Here is a 22,631-nt window from a genome sequence, read left to right as displayed (position 1 = left end):
CGATGGCTGTGTCATCTGCGAACTTCTGAATGTGACACAGCTCTGAGTTGTAGCAGAAGTCCGCAGTGTACAGGGTGAAAAGAAGAGGGGCCAGCACCGTGCCCTGGGGTGCTCCGGTGCTGCTAATCACAGTGTCAGACGTGATGTCCTTCAGCCTGACGTACTGTGGCCTGTTGGTGAGGTAGCTGGAGATCTAGGTGACCAGGCAGGGTTCCACTCACATCCTGTTCAGTTTGTGTGAGGGACAAAGTGTATAAGTGATTGGTGTTGCAAGTCCAGTCCAGCTTGCTGTCCAGCCATAGCCCAAGGTACTTGTAGGAATCCACAGCCTCCACCTCGACTCCCTCGATCAGAACTGGTCGTGACCTTGGTCTGGACCTCCCAAAGTCAATTGGCTCCTGAAGGCGGCCTTCTTCATGTTGAGGACAGCTTTGACTTCCTGTGTTACCCATGGCTTGTTATTAGGGTAACACCATACAGTCTTAGCGGGGGAAACCACATCTGCACAGAAATTGAGATAATCCGTCAGACAGTGTGTCAGCCCCTCTATGTCCTCACAGTGTGGGCTAAGCAGCACATCCCAGTCCATGATGTCATAGCAGTCTCTGAGGGACTAGTTGTTGCAGGCTGCCTTTGGATCAGGGGGGTGTACTTTGACTGTAGACAAACCAGGTTGTGGTCAGACTTCCCTAGTGGGGGCAGAGGTGTGACTCTGTATGCATCCCTCACATTAACATACAGCAAGTCAATTGTCCTGTTGTTCCTTGTTGGACAGTCCACAACCTGGTAAAAAGCAGCCAAAGTAGAGTCCAAAGTAGCGTGATTAAAGTCCCCAGAAATGATCATAAATGTCTTAGGGTGCTGTGTCTGCAGCCTTGCTGTGACAGAGTGAATCCTCTTACATGCAGCGGCTGCGTCAGCCCTCGGAGGGATATAAACACAGATGGTGATCACATGACTGAGCTCCCTCGGCAGATAATATGGCTGCAGGCTAACGGCTAGCAGCTCCAAGTCCAGGCAACATAGAACTGTCTTTATGGAGATATGTCCCGGGTTACACCAGCGGTTGTTCACGTAAATGATGAGTCCCTCACCTTTGCCTTTCTTGCATGCTTTAGTGTCTCTGTCAGCTCTCACAGCAGTGAATACCCGCAGGTCCAAGTTAGCATCCGGTACAAGGTGTGTTAGTCATGTCTCCGTAAAGATAAATAAGCTGCTCTCCTGATAAATCCGCTGGTTGTTCAGTGTGGATAGCTCGTCGGCAGCGAGTTCACATTCCCCATGATAACGGAGGGAATGGATGGTTTGTAGCGCCACCGGTTGTCTGCTAGCCTAGCCTTTAGCTTAGCTCCGGCTTTGTAGCCCCTGGGTTTCCTCCTCAGCTCCGCTGGGATGGGGTGTTGTATTCTGGCTCGGCCCATTGTTTTCAGGGCCAGCAACTCCTCTCTCGAATAAACGAGAGTGGGCTAAGCAGCACATCCCAGTCCATTATGTCATAGCAGTCTCTGAGGGACTAGTTGTTGCAGGCTGCCTTTGGATCAGGGGGGTGTACTTTGACTGTAGACAAACCAGGTTGTGGTCAGACTTCCCTAGTGGGGGCAGAGGTGTGACTCTGTATGCATCCCTCACATTAACATACAGCAAGTCAATTGTCCTGTTGTTCCTTGTTGGACAGTCCACAACCTGGTAAAAAGCAGCCAAAGTAGAGTCCAAAGTAGCGTGATTAAAGTCCCCAGAAATGATCATAAATGTCTTAGGGTGCTGTGTCTGCAGCCTTGCTGTGACAGAGTGAATCCTCTTACATGCAGCGGCTGCGTCAGCCCTCGGAGGGATATAAACACAGATGGTGATCACATGACTGAGCTCCCTCGGCAGATAATATGGCTGCAGGCTAACGGCTAGCAGCTCCAAGTCCAGGCAACATAGAACTGTCTTTATGGAGATATGTCCCGGGTTACACCAGCGGTTGTTCACGTAAATGATGAGTCCCTCACCTTTGCCTTTCTTGCATGCTTTAGTGTCTCTGTCAGCTCTCACAGCAGTGAATACCCGCAGGTCCAAGTTAGCATCCGGTACAAGGTGTGTTAGTCATGTCTCCGTAAAGATAAATAAGCTGCTCTCCTGATAAATCCGCTGGTTGTTCAGTGTGGATAGCTCGTCGGCAGCGAGTTCACATTCCCCATGATAACGGAGGGAATGGATGGTTTGTAGCGCCACCGGTTGTCTGCTAGCCTAGCCTTTAGCTTAGCTCCGGCTTTGTAGCCCCTGGGTTTCCTCCTCAGCTCCGCTGGGATGGGGTGTTGTATTCCGGCTCGGCCCATTGTTTTCAGGGCCAGCAACTCCTCTCTCGAATAAACGAGAAAACTGGCTCCTGGTTGCGTGTTAAAGTTAAAAATATCCATGTGATATAAGTAAAACAGGCGGCACGGTGATGTAGTGGTTAGCGCTGCCGCCTCACAGCAAGAAGGTCCGGGTTCGAGCCCCGTGGCCGGCGAGGGCCTTTCTGTGCGGAGTTTGCATGTTCTCCCCGTGTCCGCGTGGGTTTCCTCCGGGTGCTCCGGTTTCCCCCACAGTCCAAAGACATGCAGGTTAGGTTAACTGGTGATTCTAAATTGACCGTAGGTGTGAATGGTTGTCTGTGTCTATGTGTCAGCCCTGTGATGACCTGGCGACTTGTCCAGGGTGTACCCCGCCTTTCACCCGTAGTCAGCTGGGATAGGCTCCAGCTTGCCTGCGACCCTGTAGAACAGGATAAAGCAGCTAGAGATAATGAGATGAGAATGAGACTTTATCATTTGAAGGGATATTTTAATGATCTGTAGCCAGTGTTTGTTTTGAATATCTATGATAAAGATGATTTATAATGTCTGTTCCCAGAATAAAGCCGTTTGGAGAGAAGCAACAGGTACCAACCAATAATCAGTTGCGGGTTGTCAACACACAGACAAACCACATACTTTTCATTTCCGACGCAAACTCGCCTCTGGCATGTTACACCCCAAACGTTTCCCAATGCTTTTTGTAATATTTGGCGAGATTCTCCTTACGTCTGCCAAAGTCAATAAAATGTGTGCTCAGAGGAGGAACACCAGTTTGTGTGGCCAAAGCTTATAAACAGGAGCAAAACAAAAAAATAATTGGCCCAATGCCATCTCTATTCACCTGTTCATATTGTTGCGTGATAGTAAAGCAAGCTCCCCATCTGGCACTAGCATTCAGGTGTTCGAGTGTACACAGGTTTTGGAGGTGTAGCTGGCAACAGATAATAATCAGCCGACAACTATGCAATAACCAAATGGACTGTGCTGCTCCGTGCATCTTTTGCAAGAAACTGAACATTAGAAGTTTTGACTCTTGATGTAAAAAAGCACTGTGAAAGTATTTTGAAGTGCTTTGACATTATTCAGACATACAGTGGTGCTTGAAAGTTTGTGAACCCTTTAGAATTTTCTATATTTCTGCATAAATATGACCAAAAACAACATCAGATTTTCACACAAGTCCTAAAAGTAGATAAAGAGAACCCAGTTAAACAAATGAGACAAAAATATTATATTTGGCCATTTATTTAATATTTATTTAGTAGCTCTGTAAAAAAAAAAAAATTGTGTGATTTTTTTTTTTTTTTTGAAATGTTGTTTTATGGAGCTAAGAAGAATAGTGTTTAGGTTGAAAAGCAAACAATAACGACAGAAAAAAAGAATAGCGTGCCTCATCCACATCATGTTAATCTGCTCAATCTGAATATTCTCTGGTGGAAAGGGCAGCACTCTGAGTATGATCTGTAAATTATGACTGACATTTCCATATCACTACACCCAGAGTTCATATCTGGTCTCTCTCGCACACTGAATTTTTTTTTTTACAGAGCTACTTCTCCACATAACCCACAAAATGCATACACTGTGCACAGAGCAGACTATCTCTGCAAGGATCTTGAAAACATTTAAATAATTAAGTTATTCCACAAAATCGAGTCATACATGAGCCGATAGCCGACGAGGTATGTAGCACCGAGTCGGCTATCCTTGACTTGCAAGTGACATCAAAGCAAAATAGAAACCTGGATGTCAGCCATGTTGGTGGATATACAAACGAGGGGTCAAGCGACATTCCATACACAACATAGTCACACGTGTGCAACTCTCTTTGTTTTTCCACTGCTTTTGCGTTCTTTTAGCTATGCCATATCTTTGTGCAGTATATGGTTGTGGTCACAACGGTACTCATGACCGTGGCACACTCCGATTTTTTAGAATTCCGTCCGTGATTCGGAAAGAGGGCGAGGAAACTCTGAGGCTTAGTACGGAGAGGAGACGACACTGCATTTTATTCAGTGCATTTTCCAGATGTTATTAGATCAATTAGATACTAATTACTTTATTTGTATTTATATGTAGAAAGTGTTTTGATTTTATTTTTATTGCTTTTTTAAAATCTTCTGGCACTTTTATTTTCATAGATTTCGGTGACTTGACATTCAAAGCACAATAAGATTGTATTATTGACACAATAAAGATACAAAATAGTTCAAGACACAGCTCATACAATCATCATATCTTGTCATACCAATGTCTAATCCATGCGATGGCAGCACTGTTGCAAGATTTAAAGTCCTCTTCTGAACATATAGGTCCTTGGGGGCAATCATGGAGGATGTGATGCATGGTCTGAGGAGTTATGCCACGTGGGCACCCAGCGTCTGTGGAGAAACCCCATCTGTGGAGGGAGTCCCCAGTCTTCCCCACTCCTGCTCGTGCCCTATTTAAGGTCACCCACTCCTTTCTTCCTAGGACTGACCCACCAGTTGAGGGGCAGATCCCAAAACCTTGAGGCAAACACCTCTAACACTCTGCTATTCCACTGCAGAAGATTGCTCACCAGTCTGGGCAAGGACGTGCCATGCATACAGAACTGAACAAGTCATGCAGGACAATCAGTGGGACACTGAAAGCGACACCAACATCAACATTATATAGATTCGCTGGGATACCACCACCAAACATTCGACTTGAACCCATCATGAAAGTCGAGAAATGCAAACTAATTACAAAGAAGCGCAGGACGAACTATTCATAAGACCCGGAAGCTGAATAAAACACTGCAAATTATATTAGACCTTAACTATTATGAGTAAAAGCCTCTGAATGTTGCTGACTGAGAGATAAATAACTGTTGGGCCATGTGTCACTGGTGTCCCGGATGTGGTTAGAGATTATCTTTGTCTCTCCTGGAGACTGCTTTATCTAATCTCAGGAAAATATTATGGGTTGTCAGCTTGGCAGCGATGATCTTGAAGACAGTACCATTGTGTATGCACTTGCTACTAAGCCACCTTAAGTATCAGCCTCCTTGCGCTGACCTGGTTCCTTCAGTTCAGGTTGTCACTTGGTTCAGAGCCTGTTTTGGCACATTTGAACAGTGGCCTAGATGTTGATATTAGCATTAACAGATGTGGTTCAGGTAGGCAAAGTAGGCATATAGTGCAGCCTATTATACAGTATGGATGTTGGTGTAAACAAATTCCAGTGTGTTCAACCCACAAGTCACAGCTCTCTTTCCTAACCACTGACTTCATACAACCCCGATTCCAAAAAAGTTGGGACAAAGTACAAATTGTAAATAAAAACGGAATGCAATAATTTACAAATCTCAAAAACTGATATTGTATTCACAATAGAACATAGACAACATATCAAATGTCGAAAGTGAGACATTTTGAAATTTCATGCCAAATATTGGCTCATTTGAATTTTCATGACAGCAGCACATCTCAAAAAAGTTGGGACAGGGGCAATAAGAGGCTGGAAAAGTTAAAGGTACAAAAAAGGAACAGCTGGAGGACCAAATTGCAACTCATTAGGTCGATTGGCAATAGGTCATTAACATGACTGGGTATAAAAAGAGCATCTTGGAGTGGCAGCGGCTCTCAGAAGTAAAGATGGGAAGAGGATCACCAATCCCCCTAATTCTGCACTGACAAATAGTGGAGCAATATCAGAAAGGAGTTCAACAGTGTAAAATTGCAAAGAGTTTGAACATATCATCATCTACAGTGCATAATATCATCAAAAGATTCAGAGAATCTGGAAGAATCTCTGTGCGTAAGGGTCAAGGCCGGAAAACCATACTGGGTGCCCGTGATCTTCGGGCCCTTAGACGGCACTGCATCACATACAGGCATGCTTCTGTATTGGAAATCACAAAATGGGCTCAGGAATATTTCCAGAGAACATTATCTGTGAACACAATTCACCGTGCCATCCGTCGTCGCCAGCTAAAACTCTATAGTTCAAAGAAGAAGCCGTATCTAAACACGATCCAGAAGCGCAGACGTCTTCTCTGGGCCAAGGCTCATTTAAAATGGACTGTAGCAAAGTGGAAAACTGTTCTGTGGTCAGATGAATCAAAATTTGAAGTTCTTTATGGAAATCAGGGACGCCGTGTCATTCGGACTAAAGAGGAGAAGGACGACCCAAGTTGTTATCAGCGCTCAGTTCAGAAGCCTGCATCTCTGATGGTATGGGGTTGCATTAGTGCGTGTGGCATGGGCAGCTTACACATCTGGAAAGACACCATCAATGCTGAAAGGTATATCCAGGTTCTAGAGCAACATATGCTCCCATCCAGATGACGTCTCTTTCAGGGAAGACCTTGCATTTTCCAACATGACAATGCCAAACCACATACTGCATCAATTAAAGCATCATGGCTGCATAGAAGAAGGGTCCGGGTACTGAACTGGCCAGCCTGCAGTCCAGATCTTTCACCCATAGAAAACATTTGGCGCATCATAAAACGGAAGATACGACAAAAAAGACCTAAGACAGTTGAGCAACTAGAATCCTACATTAGACAAGAATGGGTTAACATTCCTATCCCTAAACTTGAGCAACTTGTCTCCTCAGTCCCCAGACGTTTACAGACTGTTGTAAAGAGAAAAGGGGATGTCTCACAGTGGTAAACATGGCCTTGTCCCAACTTTTTTGAGATGTGTTGTCATGAAATTTAAAATCACCTAATTTTTCTCTTTAAATGATACATTTTCTCAGTTTAAACATTTGATATGTCATCTATGTTCTATTCTGAATAAAATATGGAATTTTGAAACTTCCACATCATTGCATTCCGTTTTTATTTACAATTTGTACTTTGTCCCAACTTTTTTGGAATCGGGGTTGTATTTGCATGGATGAAAAAGCCTGCAGGGTGCCCAGTGTGGCACCAGGTTGACCGACAGAGATCACACAATAATGCCTTTGTCTTCTGTTGTGATTGTCCTCTGCCCTGATGAAGGCTGAGTCATCTGCATAGTTTTTATCTTAAGCACAGCTAAATAAAACAAGTGACGTAATATTCAGCCAATCCCTGGTTTGATCCTGAGCTCAGGTTAATATTTGTGTGGTGTCTCACATGTTCTTCCAATGCCTCTGTGGGTTTCCTTCAGGTTTTCTGGTTTCTTCCCATTTCCCAAAAACATACATGTAGGTAGATTGGTGACTCTAAATTTCCCATAGGTGTGAATGAGTGTGTAAATGTGTGAGCATGCTGCTCAGAGATGGACTGGTATACGACTGTTGGCCTGTGGGTCTGCACTGACTACTTAAAAAAACAAAACAAAACAAAAAATTAATATAACCCTTTAAACTCACTTTAAAAAAAAATAAGATTCTGTCTAATTGAACATTTTAAAACCTTTTAAAACATTTTAACCCCATTAATATCTATTTGGATAAGATCAAAAATGCAAAAAAAAAATACAATTTGTTCATTAATAATAATAATAATAATAATTATTATTATTATTATTATTATTATTATTATTATTATTATTATTATTATGGAAAAGGTTGGAAGAGCAGACAAATTTATTTTGAATAAAATATAAATCCAATTTTATTCAAAATAAAATTAATGAATAAATAAAATAATGACTAATTAATAAAAATAAATAAACATAATAATCTCATCTCATCTCGTTATCTGTAGCCGCTTTATCCTGTTCTACAGGGTCGCAGGCAAGCTGGAGCCTATCCCAGCTGACTATACGGGCGAAAGGCCGGGTACACCCTGGACAAGTCACCAGGTCATCACAGGGCTGACACATAGACACAGACAACCATTCACACTCACATTCACACCTACGGTCAATTTAGAATCACCAGTTAACCTAACCTGCATGTCTTTGGACTGTGGGGGAAACCGGAGCACCCGGAGGAAACCCACGCGGACACGGGGAGAACATGCAAACTCCACACAGAAAGGCCCTCGCCAGCCACGGGGCTTGAACCCGGACCTTCTTGCTGTGAGGCGACAGCGCTAACCACTACACCAGTGGTTTTCAAAGTGGGGGCTGCCAGGGGGCGCTAGGGGGACCTCAGAAAATTGGAGGGACGATGATAAAAAAATTGCGGAAAAAATATACTTTTTAAAAATAATAATTATTAAATATATTGTAATTAGTTTTTTAATCATTATTATAAAATATAATTATTAATAATAATACATCATATCGAAACATTATTTCCCATGCTCATCTCTCCGATTGCCTGTGACGTTGCGGTTTGCGCCATTTATCAAGCTGCTTTGCTCCTCAAACTAGCGTATTGCTAGCGCAAAATGGACAGGTTTTTGAAGAAGAGACCGAAGGAACAAACCAACAGCCCTGCTGTGGAGGACACTGCTGCGAAAAAAACTAAGAAGTCCTGGCCAACTAAAATCCGAAAATATGAGGCAGCATACATTAAGTATGGCTTTACAGCCATACAGAAAAATGGCCATGATTGCCCGAAATGCGTCCGCTGTCTGGAGACCCTGTCGAATGAGTGCTTAAAACCTTCGAAGCTTCAGCATCACTTGGTACAAAAACATCCGACAGATGCCGAAAAAAACCAGTAGATTTCTTCAGACGCAAAGAAGAGCATTTGGTCAGGCAATCTGCTGCATTCACCCAGCAAGCTACTGTCCCCGAGCGGGCCCTGAAGGCATCATTTTTAGCCTCGTACCACATTGCTCGTGCTAAAAAACCTCACTCAATTGGAGAAGATTTGATTTTACTAGCCACCAAAGACATTGTCCGAGAATTGCTTGGTGAGGATGCTGCCAAAAAAAATCGATGCTGTCCCACTCTCTGATAACACCGTGAGCCGACGGATTGGTGACATGACTCAAGACGTATCTGCTCAGCTGTTGGAGCAGGTGAGAGCCAGCGAATACTTCGCACTTCAGCTGGATGAGAGCACAGATTTATCCAATGAGGCCCAACTGCTTGTGTCCATCAGATTTATTTCACAGGAAAGATTTGTGGAGGAAATACTATTTTGTAAAGCACTTGAAAGAAGAACTACTGGGAAAGACATTTTTCAAGTTTTGGACGATGACATCGAGTCTAACGGATTGGACTGGACCCGTTGTGTGTGTGGGTGTTCGGACGGAGCCGCGGCAATGACCGGGAAGATCAGTGGAGCGACCGCTCTCATTAAGCAGAAGGCCCCGCATGTAGTGGCCACACACTGCATGCTCCATCGCAAGGCACTGGTCGCAAAAAGGATGGATAACGAGTTGAATCAGGTACTACAGGAGGTTATACAGTTTACTGTTCAGTGCGAAAATATTTTTTTGTTGAAAACATGTTAGTTAATAATATTCTTATGCTAAACAAATGTAACAATTATTGACTATTGAATAAAAGTAAGAGAAAACATTCTAAAAGTTGATGTTTCTTTACATATTTTGTAGCATTGCCTGTGGGTTTGCAAAGGGGGTCCCCGGCTAGAAGCTAATGCTGTTTGGGGGGCCTTGGCATGGAAAAGTTTGGGAACCCCTGCACTACACCACTGTGCCGCCCCATTATTATTATTATTATTATTATTATTATTATTATGGAAAAGGTTGCAAGAGCAGACAGAAATCCTTGGTAGGTTTTAAAATGATATTCAAAATAAAATTAATGAATAATTACAATTATGACTAATTAATCAAAATTAAAAAATGAATAATTTTATTATTATTATTATTTGTATTTATTTATTTATTTAGATTAGTCATTAAATTACTTATTAGTCATGAAATTAAAAATAAAATTACTGAATAAATAATAATCATAATAATATAATTTTGATTAATTATTTTATTTATTCATTAATTTTATTTTGAATTTCATTTTAAAACCTACCAAGGATTTCTGTCTGCTCTTGCAGCCTTTTCCGTGGCTGTCTATGTTACTTGTTCATCCAGGATGATGTTTGTCTAATAAAATATTATGAAACAAAGTACACTGTAAAAAATAGAATTACGCTTTGTTCAAGTAATTCCATATTCACAGTTGAATGGACAAGAAAATATGAATAATTATTAACGAACAGAAAAATCCACATCAAACTGATAGGGTGCACCTCAATGATGTGTAAATATACAATAGTGAATAATCTGAATTGAAAATACATAATTGTCACAGGTGTTTATTCAGCGCATGCTCTTAATGACCAAGACATGTGGTTTCCTCTCCCAAATGCAAGGGCTGGGCAATGTGGTTCTCTCCGCTTGAAGTTCATGTTGTCGTGGCTCAGGTGGATAAGGCGCCATACCATAAATCCGGGGGCCTGGGTTTGATTCTGACCTGAGGTCATTTCCTGATCTCTCTCTCTCCTGTTCATTTCCTGTCCCTACACTGTCCTATAAAGGTAAAAAAAATCTAAAAAAAAAATTTGTGATAACCTCAATTGCCTTTTTGTACTACTGTGAATGCCACTGTTCAGCAAAAAGAGAAATCTATGTTGGCAGAATGAGGAATTGAAAATTGACTTAATTAAGAATTCTTAATAAAGATAACAGTGTTATCATAGTTTGGATTATCATGGGCACATCGTTGGCAAAACATAAAATTCTTAATGCAGACGGTTGCCTTGAAATTTCAAGTATTCTCAACTATTCTTTTTTACAGTGTACACCTGTGATTTTTTTTTCCCCAGAAATTAGACTGATATCTTTTGACATTACTCTCCTGTGGGATTTCTCTTAAAGTATGCTCCAGTGATGAACTGTATATGGTTAACTGTCCCTTTTTTTTTAAATTAAAAAATAATGCTTTTTAAGCTTTAGTGTCTGTTTTGGTCTAACATTTACAAGGAGCAGATCCACAAGACTAACAGCAGCACTAATTTTCACTTTTTCACTCAGCTGTTGCTCTCTCTCTCTCTCTCTCTCTCTCTCTCTCTCTCTCTCAGTTTGGTATGGGAGTGAGAACTAAGGCTAAAGCGAGTCCCCGGATCTGCCAGCTTGCTCATCCAAAAAAGACAAGAATGGCATTGGCTCCATCATTCAACAGCACTAATAGCAATTTGACACTTCCTCCACAAGCCAAGCCTTCTTCTCGTATACATCTCCTGGCCAGTGAGTTCCTGTCGTGTGAATCCTGATCATGCTGTTTAACCGTTTACAGAATTAATTATTAAATATACATAAAATTAATGTGTTTTCTTACTTAATATGGTTTCATTTATAACTTTTTTTTATTTAAATAGGGTGGTTGGTAATCGATGCCATATGGCAACAATGTGCAATGGTGGAAAGTGCTGTGAAATCAAAAATTTTCTTAAAAATCTTAATTGTACTCAATGAAATTCCTAACCAAATATTTACACTAGGCAGCACGGTGGTGTAGTGGTTAGCGCTGTCGCCTCACAGCAAGAAGGTCCGGGTTCGAGCTCCGTGGCCGTCGAGGGCCTTTCTGTGTAGAGTTTGCATGTTCTCCTCGTGTCCGCGTGGGTTTCCTCCGGGTGCTCCGGTTTCCCCCACAGTCCAAAGACATGCAGGTTAGGTTAACTGGTGACTCTAAATTGACCGTAGGTGTGAATGTGAGTGTGAATGGTTGTCTGTGTCTTTGTGTCAGCCCTGTGATGACCTGGCGACTTGTCCAGGGTGTACCCCGCCTTTCGCCCGTAATCAGCTGGGATAGGCTCCAGCTTGCCTGCGACCCTGTAGAACAGGATAAAGCGGTTAGAGATGATGAGATGAGATATTTACACTAGTTAAATAATATAAATCCATCTGTAATTTGGGGTGTGTGGCAATAATAACATGGTAATAACACAATGACAGTTCCAATCTGGACCACAGTTTATTTGCAAACTGGCAAACAGTTACAATGTCATAGAAGACTAAAAAATGTCTAAAAGTACAAACACAATATACAATTATAAATAATGCTTTTTTTAACTTAAAAACATTATCAAAAGTTGTAAATATATTCTTACAGTATCCTTGTTCTATACAAGTCTATTATAATCGGCGTCAAGCATCTCCTGAATAGGGAAGTGCTACAAGCATTTCCTGGTCATGTAACCTGACAAATATTTTTCATAGCAAAAGGAAGGTCCCCATTTTCACAAATAATAAGAAGAAACCTTTATTTGTCACATGCACACTTCAATTCATCCTCTGCATTTAACCCATCTGAAGCAGTGAACACACACACCCAGAGCAGTGGGCAGCCACACTACAGCGCCTGGGGAGCTACCTTGCTAAAGGGCACTTCAGCCCAAGGTCACCCCACGTCAACCTAACCGCATGTCTTTGGACTGTGGTGGAAACCGGAGCACCCAGAGCAAACTCACGCAGACACAGGGAGAACATGCAAACTCCACACAGAAAGGCCCTCGACGGCCACTGGGTTCGAACCCTGAACCTTCTTGCTGTGAGGCGACCGTGCTAACCACCGTGCCAACCTTTACTACTTAAAGTAGTAAAACAAAGGTTTTCAGGTACTGCCTATTAGAAAAATGAGTAATTGTTGCCATATGGCAACATCATGCAGCTCTGTCACTTTATTAAACATGTCTGTGAAGGTTCCCCGTCATCCAGGTCATAGTAAACTGGAGGTGCTAAAGAAGGCAACTTGACTTGCTTGAAATTCTTGAAGACGTTTCACCTCTCATCTGAAAGGCTTCTTCAGTTCTGTCTGACTAGTGAGGAGTTCCAACCTGGAACGACCATCGCTGAACAGAGGAGGTGGTCTGAGACACCACTTATGAGCCACCTACAATGCAGCCTTTGGCACACTTCCCAGAAAACTGAATACACATCCACACCAAAACTCAGCTGACTTCAATGACTCACATGATGGCAGAGAGAGCAAACAACCCACAAATCACCCTAACGACTTTCTAGGCTGCTAACACAGTTCACACCCAGCACCCAGTGACTCAGGCTACATCCACATGACAACGGCAACGAGATTTTTTTTTTTAAATATCGCGTCCACATGGGCAACGGATCAGTAAAATATCAGGTACATATGGTAATGCAACGCTTGCTGAAAACGATGCAATACACATGCCACACCTCTACGTGCGCTGTAAGACGGTCCCATCGGAGACACCAGAACAATAGAAGAAGTAGACGCATGCACATAAACCCCTTCTTCTGTAGCATCAGCCACATAAAGTTTTGATTATTAATCAGTAGCGTAAAACGAAAGACGTGGAAAAAGGAATGAATGGGGGTAGATGGAAGCCGGTACGCCAACATTCCGATATCCTCCAGAATTCTTTAATGGTCCAAAATAAATTGAATGCTACACGTTGATGGATTACTTTGTTCTTCTACGCCCTTTTTGAGGAATGTATTGTCGGACTTAAACCAACATCTGAAGAGGTGAGATCGCTCTTTTTTTTTTTTCCTATTTTTGCTGGCGGAATTGTTTTTGGAAAGCAGTGAAAATATTTTGTAAGCGCGTTTCATGAACCAAGTTATAGGATTTGTTGACAACTCGCATCGAGTTCATTACATTTCTACCCGGCGTGAAGCACTCACAGTCATGTGGTTGTGACATCATCGTAAACAAATCCGTTCTACTCATCCAGACGACTTCGCAACGGCGCCGTTGCCAGATTTTTCCACTCTGGAACCTGTTCTCAAAAGATTTCGTTTTGGGGCACCCAAAACGCCGGTGCCGTGTGGACGCCAGGCCGAAACGATAAACAATTTTATCAGATTCACCTGAATCCGTTGCCGTGTGGACAGGGCCTTACACCTACAGGATGACTCAATGACGCAGGTGTCCTCAACAACTCTCCTTAGGGTGGCTTTTGATCCACTAGAGGAGAAAAACCTGGAACTCCCCATGAGTCAGACAGAACTGAAGAAGGAGATGAAGCGTCTTCAAAGATTTCAAGCAAGTCCAGTTGCCTAATTAAGCACCTACAGTTCACTCTATTAAACATATAAACTTCTCAGACAGGTTTATATATTTGACAACAGTATTAAACTTTGAAGATGAGTCAGCGTATTTTGCAACTGGGAGAATAACGCGACCATCAATGACGGCGTAGCTCGCTCCGGCCCCATCTAGTCCAGAAGGAAAGATCTAAAGTGGGCCACCTTGCGCAATAAATGTCGCAAGCTATATACACTATATACAAGCTATATACAGTGGTGCTTGAAAGTTTGTGAATCCTTTAGAATTTTCTATATTTCTGCATAAATATGACCCAAAACATCATCAGATTTTCACAAAAGTCCTAAAAGTAGATAAAGAGAACCCAGTTAAACAAACGAGACAAAAATATTATACTTGGTCATTTATTTATTGAGGAAAATGATCCAATATTACATACCTGTGAGTGGCAAAAGTATGTGAACCTTTGCTTTCAGTATCTGGTGTGACCCCCTTGTGCAGCAATAACTGCAACTAAACATTTCCACTAACTGTTGATCAGTCCTGCACACCGGCTTGGAGGAATTTTAGCCCATTCCTCCGTACAGAACAGCTTCAGCTGTGGGATATTGGTGGGTTTCCTCACATGAACTGCTCGCTTCAGGTCCTTCCACAACATTTCGAATGGATTAAGGTCAGGACTTTGACTTGGCCATTCCAAAACATTAACTTTATTCTTCTTTAACCATTCTTTGGTAGAACAACTTGTGTGCTTAGGGTCGTTGTCTTGCTGCATGACCCACCTTCTCTTGAGATTCAGTTCATGGACAGATGTCCTGACATTTTCCTTCAGAATTTGCTGGTATAATTCAGAATTCATTGTTTCATCAATGATGGCAAGCTGTCCTGGCCCAGATGCAGCAAAACAGCCCCAAACCATGATACTACCACCACCATGTTTCACAGATGGGATAAGGTTCTTATGCTGGAATGCAGTGTTTTCCTTTCTCCAAACATAACGCTTCTCATTTAAACCAAAAATTTCTATTTTGGTCTCATCCATCCACAAAACAATTTTCCAATAGCCTTCTGGCTTGTCCACATGATCTTTAGCAAACTGCAGACGAGCAACAATGTTCTTTTTGGAGAGCAGTGGCTTTCTCCTTGCAACCCTGCCATGCACACCATTGTTGTTCAGTGTTCTCCTGATGGTGGGCTCATGAACATTAGCCAATGTGAGAGAGGCCTTCAGTTGCTTAGAAGTTACCCTGGGGTCCTTTGTGACCTTGCTGACTATTACACGCCTTGCTCTTGGAGTGATCTTTGTTGGTCGACCACTCTTGGGGATGGTAATAATGGTCTTGAATTTCCTCCATTTGTGCACAATCTGTCTGACTGTGGATTGGTGGAGTCCAAACTCTTTAGAGATGGTTTTGTAACCTTTTCCAGCCTGATGAGAATCAACAATGCTTTTTCTGAGGTCCTCAGAAATCTCCTTTGTTCGTGCCATGATACACTTCCACAAACATGTGTTGTGAAGATCAGACTTTGATAGATCCCTGTTCTTTAAATAAAACAGGGTGCCCACTCACACCTGATTGTCATCCCATTGATTGAAAACACCTGACTCTAATTTCACCTTCAAATTAACTGCTAATGCTAGAGGTTCACATACTTTTGCCACTCACAGATATGTAATATTGGATCATTTTCCTCAATAAATAAATGACCAAGTATAATATTTTTGTCCCATTTGTTTAACTGGGTTCTCTTTATCTGCTTTTAGGACTTGTGTGAAAATCTGATGTTGTTTTGGGTCATATTTATGCAGAAATATAGAAAATTCTAAAGGGTTCACAAACTTTCAAGCACCACTGTATAGAAGCTATATGCACCCTAGGAATACCGACCTATTTGCCAGAAAGAATCCAAAATGGCGAGGAATTGACTGAGAAGAAGTGATTTTTGTTGATCTACTCATTAAGGCTTAATTAGTCCATAACTTCATTAATAATTGTAATTCAGCAAATCTGGGTAGAAGTTATATACCTCCTAGGTACCTTCATGCCAGAAAGAATCAAAATCAGTGAAGAATTGAGGGAGAAGATGCGATTTGTGTGGAAACTGCTCATTAGGGTTTAATTACTCCATATCTTCATTATTAATTGCAATTATGCAAATCTGGGTAGAAGTTGTATGCACCCCAGGCAGACCTACCTTCCTGCCAAAAAGGATAAAAATCGGTGAAGAACTGAGAAAGAAGAAGCGATTTTCGTGAAACGTGGACGACACCGGATGGAAGATACATGATGACATCAGTTCATTGGACTGTTGGCTGGATGAGCTAATAATGTTTCTTTTTAATGTCTGAAGGAAAATATTACAAACTATGAAGTCACATGTTTTGTGTGTTTTCAAGTCTTGGTGATATCACTGATGGAGGTTCTCCCTGTAAGAGAGCAAGGCTTGTGTGTGCATGGTTGTGTGTGTTAAGGTTTGTAAATGCCTGCAAGACAAAGCACTGTGCACCACCATTTCATTTGCATGAAATTCATTAACACACACACCCAGCTGTTAGCAATCCAAGTGGTGCAATTCACATTGAAATTGACCCACCTCAAAGCTGGGTTAGACAACATGAACCACAAATCAGCATGGGTATAACCCTAGTTGGCCACTCAGAACGAAAGCGGTATTAATCAAAGCACTATTAGTCAAAGGTTTAGATCTGGAAAGAGTGGATGGCTTGGAGTTTAATGGTTAGAAAAGCAGCTTTGGGACCAAAAGGTTGCTGGTTTGATTCCCTGGACCAGCAGGAATGACTGAAGTGCCCTTGAGCAAGGCACCTACCTAACTCCAAACTGCTCCCCAGGCTGCTCTGGGAATGTTGTACATTGCTCTGGATAAGAGTGTCTGCTAAGTCGAGTTTATTTGTGTAGCGCTTTTAACAATAAACATTGTCGCAAAGCAGCTTTACAGAATTTGAACGACTTAAAACATGAGCTAATTTTATCCCTAATCTAATCTATCCCCAATGAGCAAGTCTGTGGCGACGGTGGCAAGGAAAAACTCCCTCAGACGACATGAGGAAGAAACCTTGAGAGGAACCAGACTCAAAAGGGAACCCATCCTCATTTGGGCAACAACAGACAACATGACTATCACGTTAACAATTTTAACAAAGTCAGTTTTGTTGATGTTATAAACTCTTCATTGATGGAGTGCAAAACTGTTCATGACAACTGCAGTCCTAAAGTTAGCAAGTCAACTGTAGTCCTCAGGCATAAAAGCATTACTGTAAGAGTCCAGAGCGTCCTCCAGGTGTGACTTTCAACTGTCCACATGGGGCCGTCCTCCATAGGAGCGATGCGATGAAGCTCCAACCAGACATAGGGCACCAGGATGGATCAGGTAGGTCCGAGGAGCAGAAGAGGTCAGCATCTTGATCCCAGGACCGACATGTAACTCAGAGGGACAGATGGGGGGGGGGAGAGAGAGAACACAGGTTGTTAGGTATGCCCCATGTCACCTGAATAAGTAGGAACAGTATACATATTGCTCTGAGTACAACCAGGGACTCCGGCAAAACTAACTATGACAGCATAACTAAAAGGGGAGAGCCAGAAGGTAACACAGGCATGAGGGAGCCCCGGGACATAAAGCAGCCAGCCACTACACCGTCAACAAACTCGAGTGAGCAAGCGAGTGGGGACTGACAGCATCCACACATCCCAGTTTACCAAAACACTCTGTCTGAGGACCCTCCAGATCTACACCTTTACCTCATAAACACCATTAACAAAAGGCTTGACTAAACAAATGTGTTTTCAGCCTAGACTGAAACGCTGAGTCTGTGTCTGATTCCCAAACATTACTTGGAAGGCTGTTCCATAACTGTGGGGCTTTGTAAGAAAAGGCTCTGCCCCCTGATGTAGCCTTCACTATACGAGGTACCAGCAGATAGCCTGCACCTTTTGATCTAAGTAGGCGTGGCGGGTCATAGAGGAGCAGAAGTTCACTCAGGTACTGTGGTGCGAGACCATTCAGTACTTTAAAGGTCAATAGTAGTATTTTATAATCAATACGGAATTTGATTGGGAGCCAGTGCAGTGTGGATAAGACAGGAGTGATGTGGTCATATTCTAGCAAGAGTCCTTACTAGAACTAGAAAATATGACCACATCATGCCTGTCTTATCCACACTGCATTGGCTCCCAATCAAATTTCATATTGATTATAAAATACTACTATTGACCTTTAAAGCACTAAATGGTCTCACACCACAGTACCTGAGTGAACTTCTGCTCCTCTATGACCCGCCACGCCTACTTAGATCAAAAGGTGCAGGCTATCTGCTGGTACCTCGTATAGTGAAGGCTACATCAGGGGGCAGAGCCTTTTCTTACAAAGCCCCACAGTTATGGAACAGCCTTCCAAGTAATGTTTGGGAATCAGACACAGACTCAGCATTTAAGTCTAGGCTGAAAACATATCTGTTTAGTCAAGCCTTTTGTTAATGGTGTTTATGAGGTAAAGGAGTAGATCTGGAGGGTCCTCAGACATGGAGTGTTTTGGTAAACTGGGATGTATGGATGCTGTCAGTCCCCACTCGCTTGCTCACTCGAGTTTGTTGACGGTGTAGTGGCTGGCTGCTTTATGTCCCGGGGCTCCCTCATGCCTGTGTTACCTTCTGGCTCTCTCCTTTTAGTTATGCTGTCATAGTTAGTTGCCGGAGTCCCTGCTTGTACTCGGTGCAATATGTATACTGTTCCTACTTATTCAGATGACATTGGGCATACCTAACAACCTGTGTTTTCTTTCCCTCCCCCCCACCCCAAATCTGTCCCTCTGAGTTACATGGAGTCAACAGGAAATCTTTTGGTGGAGACCTCGACTGGCTATCGTAGCCTGCAGGGAATCGGCCATCAGACATTCTGTCGCATGTCCCAGACCTGGTGAAATGTAACTGAATTGTCTTGGCCAGCCCTAAGGGTTCCATCTGCATCTCATCATTGCTGAGGAGTGTGCTCCCATCACCCAATCAAGCATCCAGCCAGAGCAGGTCATGATATATTTTACCATATTAACATGCCATTGTTGTGTGTTATGCCTGATGTAAAGACTCTCGTCTCTGCGAGCCTACCACACAGATTTAATACTTGTCATTTTTAGGGCATACCTAACAACGTGTTTTCTTTCTCTCTCTCTTCCCCCCCCCCCCCCCCCCCCCCCCCCCATCTGTCCCTCTGAGTTACATGTTGATCCTGGGATTGAGATGCTGGCCTCTTCTGCCCCTCGGACCTGCTTGATCCATCCTGGTGCCCTGTGTCTGGTCGGAGTTTTATCGCACCGCTCCTGTGAAGGACGGCCCCATGAGGACAGTTGAGGGTTATACCTGTTAAAACTGTTAATATTATAGTCAGGCTGTCTGTTGTTGCCCAAATGAGGATGGGTTCCCTTTTGAGTCTGGTTCCTCTCGAGGTTTCTTCCTCATGTCGTCTGAGGGAGTTTTTCCTTGCCACCGTCGCCACAGGCTTGCTCATTGGGGATAGATTAGGGATAAAATTAGCTCATGTTTTAAGTTGTTCAAATTCTGTAAAGCTGCTTTGCGACAATGTTTATTGTTAAAAGCGCTATACAAATAAACTTGATTTGAAACTTGATTTGATATTTTCTAGTTCTAGTAAGGACTCTTGCTGCTGCATTTTGAACTAACTGGAGCTTGTTTAGGCACTTATTGGAACATCCAGACAGTAAGGCATTACAATAATCCAACCTGGAGGTAACAAAAGCATGAACTAGTTTTTCCGCGTCATGTAGTGACATTAAAGTTCTTATCTTAGCAATATTTCTGAGACGAAAGAAAGCTATCCGGGTGATGTTATCAATGTGAGTTTTGAATGAAAGACGGGTCAATAATCACTCCGAGGTCTTTTACTGCTGCACGTGAAGAAACAGAAAGGCCATCCAGAGTTACTGTGTAATCAGAAAACTTACTTCTAGCTGCATGTGGTCCTAGTACAAGTACTTCAGTCTTGTCAGAGTTAAGCAGAAGGAAGTTAATAAGCATCCAATGTCTAATGTCCTTCACACATTCCTCAATTCTATTAAGCTGGTGTCTCTCATCAGGTTTTGCAGAAACATACAGCTGTGTGTCATCAGCATGTAATGTAATACATGAATCTAAAAATATGATTAGTAACTACAGTGTAAATCAGATAATATACTGTATGTGATATAATTATGTAATAATCAATTTACAGTAGCGATAATTATACATCCAATAACTGATATCAGTGAATATCAATGTTTATTGAGAGAGTTCTGTGTGTCAATTTATATACAAAGGCAGGTTGTCACATGTGACAACATATGGCAACTTACCCCAAAGCCTTTGTGACTGCTTTCCCCAAACTGACATCTGTGCTAATAATAATAATAATAATAATAAGTTAAATTTATATAGAGCCTTTCAAGAAACCCAAGGACGCTTTACAATAGTAGACAAAGAAAAAATAAATAAATATATAATAAGGAAAATAAATAAATAAATAAATAAATAAATAAATAAAAAGTCCACCAAGTAGGGTCAGGATGTAATTCCCGTGGTGTAGCAGCCACAGTCCCACCAAAAGGCACACGAAAACAAGTCCCACATCTCCAGCACCGCCGCTGCGACGCCATCAGCAACATCGCTCAGAACACCACGCCATGGATCCACAAAGCGAGCAGAGACACTCCGCCACGCAAAGCGCTGGTGTGTCCCAAACCGCCTGCACAGCTGCCGCGACACCACTAAGCAACATCGCTCAGAACATCACACCAAGCGTTAAAGCACAGAGCACTGGACAACCAAGATGTAAAATGAGCAACGAGCTCACTGCAGTCCATAGCTGGGAGCGCAGGCATCACCCACGGCGAACCAAGGCCTGGAGGGAACCGACACCCAAAACTAGGTCCGGAGCTACACCACAACCGGCGGACAAAACACTCAAACAAACATCAAACTACACAAACACACAGAAAAAAAATAGAAAAATAAATAAAATAAAACAAAAAAGCTCCGGTGAGAAGCGGCAGCCAGAACGCGCACGACGTACTCTCAACCGGAAACGAAAAAAAATTTATTCTATCCACATTCACTGGATATGAGCAATTGCCTGCTCTGATTGGCTACTCTACTGCCAGGATATCAGCCGTGAGTAGAGAAAAACAAAATGGCAGAGCGTGTTGCTGAACCAACCGAGGACGAAATAAAAACTCTACTCGAAAACAAAACCCCAAAAAATACACACAAAAAAAGCAACAAAATATGGAATGAAAGTATTTGAGGGTAATAATGGATCTTTTTTTTTTCAAGAATTATTATTATCGCGTTTTTCACAAATTGCTCCTGTCGTTTCGCCCGTTTGTTTACATTCTAAGTGGAAATGATTTTGTTGGACGTCTTGTATAAATTTTTATTTGTCGAATTTGCAAAAAATAAAAATGCTCTGTTTCTCAAAATCCAGTGAATGTGGATAGAATAAAACAGTTATTCCACTCAATCTCGTCATACATGGTTTATAGGCGGCTTATAGCGGCTATCGACTCATGTACGACTCGATTTCATGGAATAACTTTTAACTATATCTTAAGGCTAACTTAATATAGGACTGCAACTAAAATATCATGTTAGTAAAAATAGCAATTTGAACATTTGAAAGTCACAACTTGTGCTCACCTCAGATTAGAGTGACTGACCACATTTGAACAGGAAATTGACCTCAGAACATGACGTCATGCAAAACGTTTGAGTTAGAGGTATGGACAGTGTGACAACTTGCCCTGCTCTCCCCTATTGATGAGACAATTTCAAAAATTTCCCATCAATAGCTTCACAATTTCTGTTTCTTTTTTTCTCTTATGTTTTGTTAGTTCCTAAAAAGGAGCATCCTCATTACCGTCCAGATCGACCTGTGAGCTCACACGTGCCAAAGTCCGTCCTGGAGGCTGGAGCCAGTGAGAGGCTGCAGGTGCTGGCCAGACCAAAGCCGCGCAAACCTCTTATTGAGGGATTCGACCCCTATAAAGTGAGCTCAGCTGCTCGTGCTGCTACTGCATCCCCAAGAGTACAGGAACTATCACTGCCCGTGGCACGCAGATGCAGGACGAAATCAGTCCAAGACTAATAGAAGCATAAACGTGTGTAATATCAATGCAATTAATGCATTCGTCTCTGTTATATTAATCAGTGTCAAAGCAGCTATTATTATAAGAGCAATAAATGTATGAAATATTACCACCAGGTAATTCAGTCTTCATATTCATTAGTGACTAAAGCAACACTCACATCACTGTCTAGGCATGATTTTAATTTATACTTTGGATTTATATACACAAATTAATTATAACCATGCATCATGGCTTTGCCAAGTAAGAGGAACGACGAGATTAATTTTTTTTTCTTTTGACTGGAATTGGTTTTAAGAGAGGG

At 42.2% G+C, this 22,631-nt stretch overlaps 1 protein-coding gene across 1 annotated transcript in view; it reads left to right on the top strand.

The window, feature by feature from the left end:
• spmap2 (sperm microtubule associated protein 2) overlaps positions 1-22,326 on the top strand; it is a 32,197-nt gene extending 9,871 nt beyond the window's left edge. The window contains exons 5-6 of the mRNA XM_060905415.1: positions 11,226-11,391; positions 22,073-22,326. Coding sequence (XP_060761398.1) covers positions 11,226-11,391; positions 22,073-22,326 — 420 coding nt within the window. The remainder of the gene's footprint in view (positions 1-11,225; positions 11,392-22,072) is intronic.
• The last annotated feature ends 305 nt before the right edge of the window (positions 22,327-22,631 follow it).

This window comes from Neoarius graeffei, chromosome 23, assembly GCF_027579695.1.
Source record: "Neoarius graeffei isolate fNeoGra1 chromosome 23, fNeoGra1.pri, whole genome shotgun sequence".
NCBI classification, from domain to species: Eukaryota; Metazoa; Chordata; class Actinopteri; order Siluriformes; family Ariidae; genus Neoarius; species Neoarius graeffei.
This window is presented reverse-complemented; position numbering and strand designations above follow the sequence as displayed.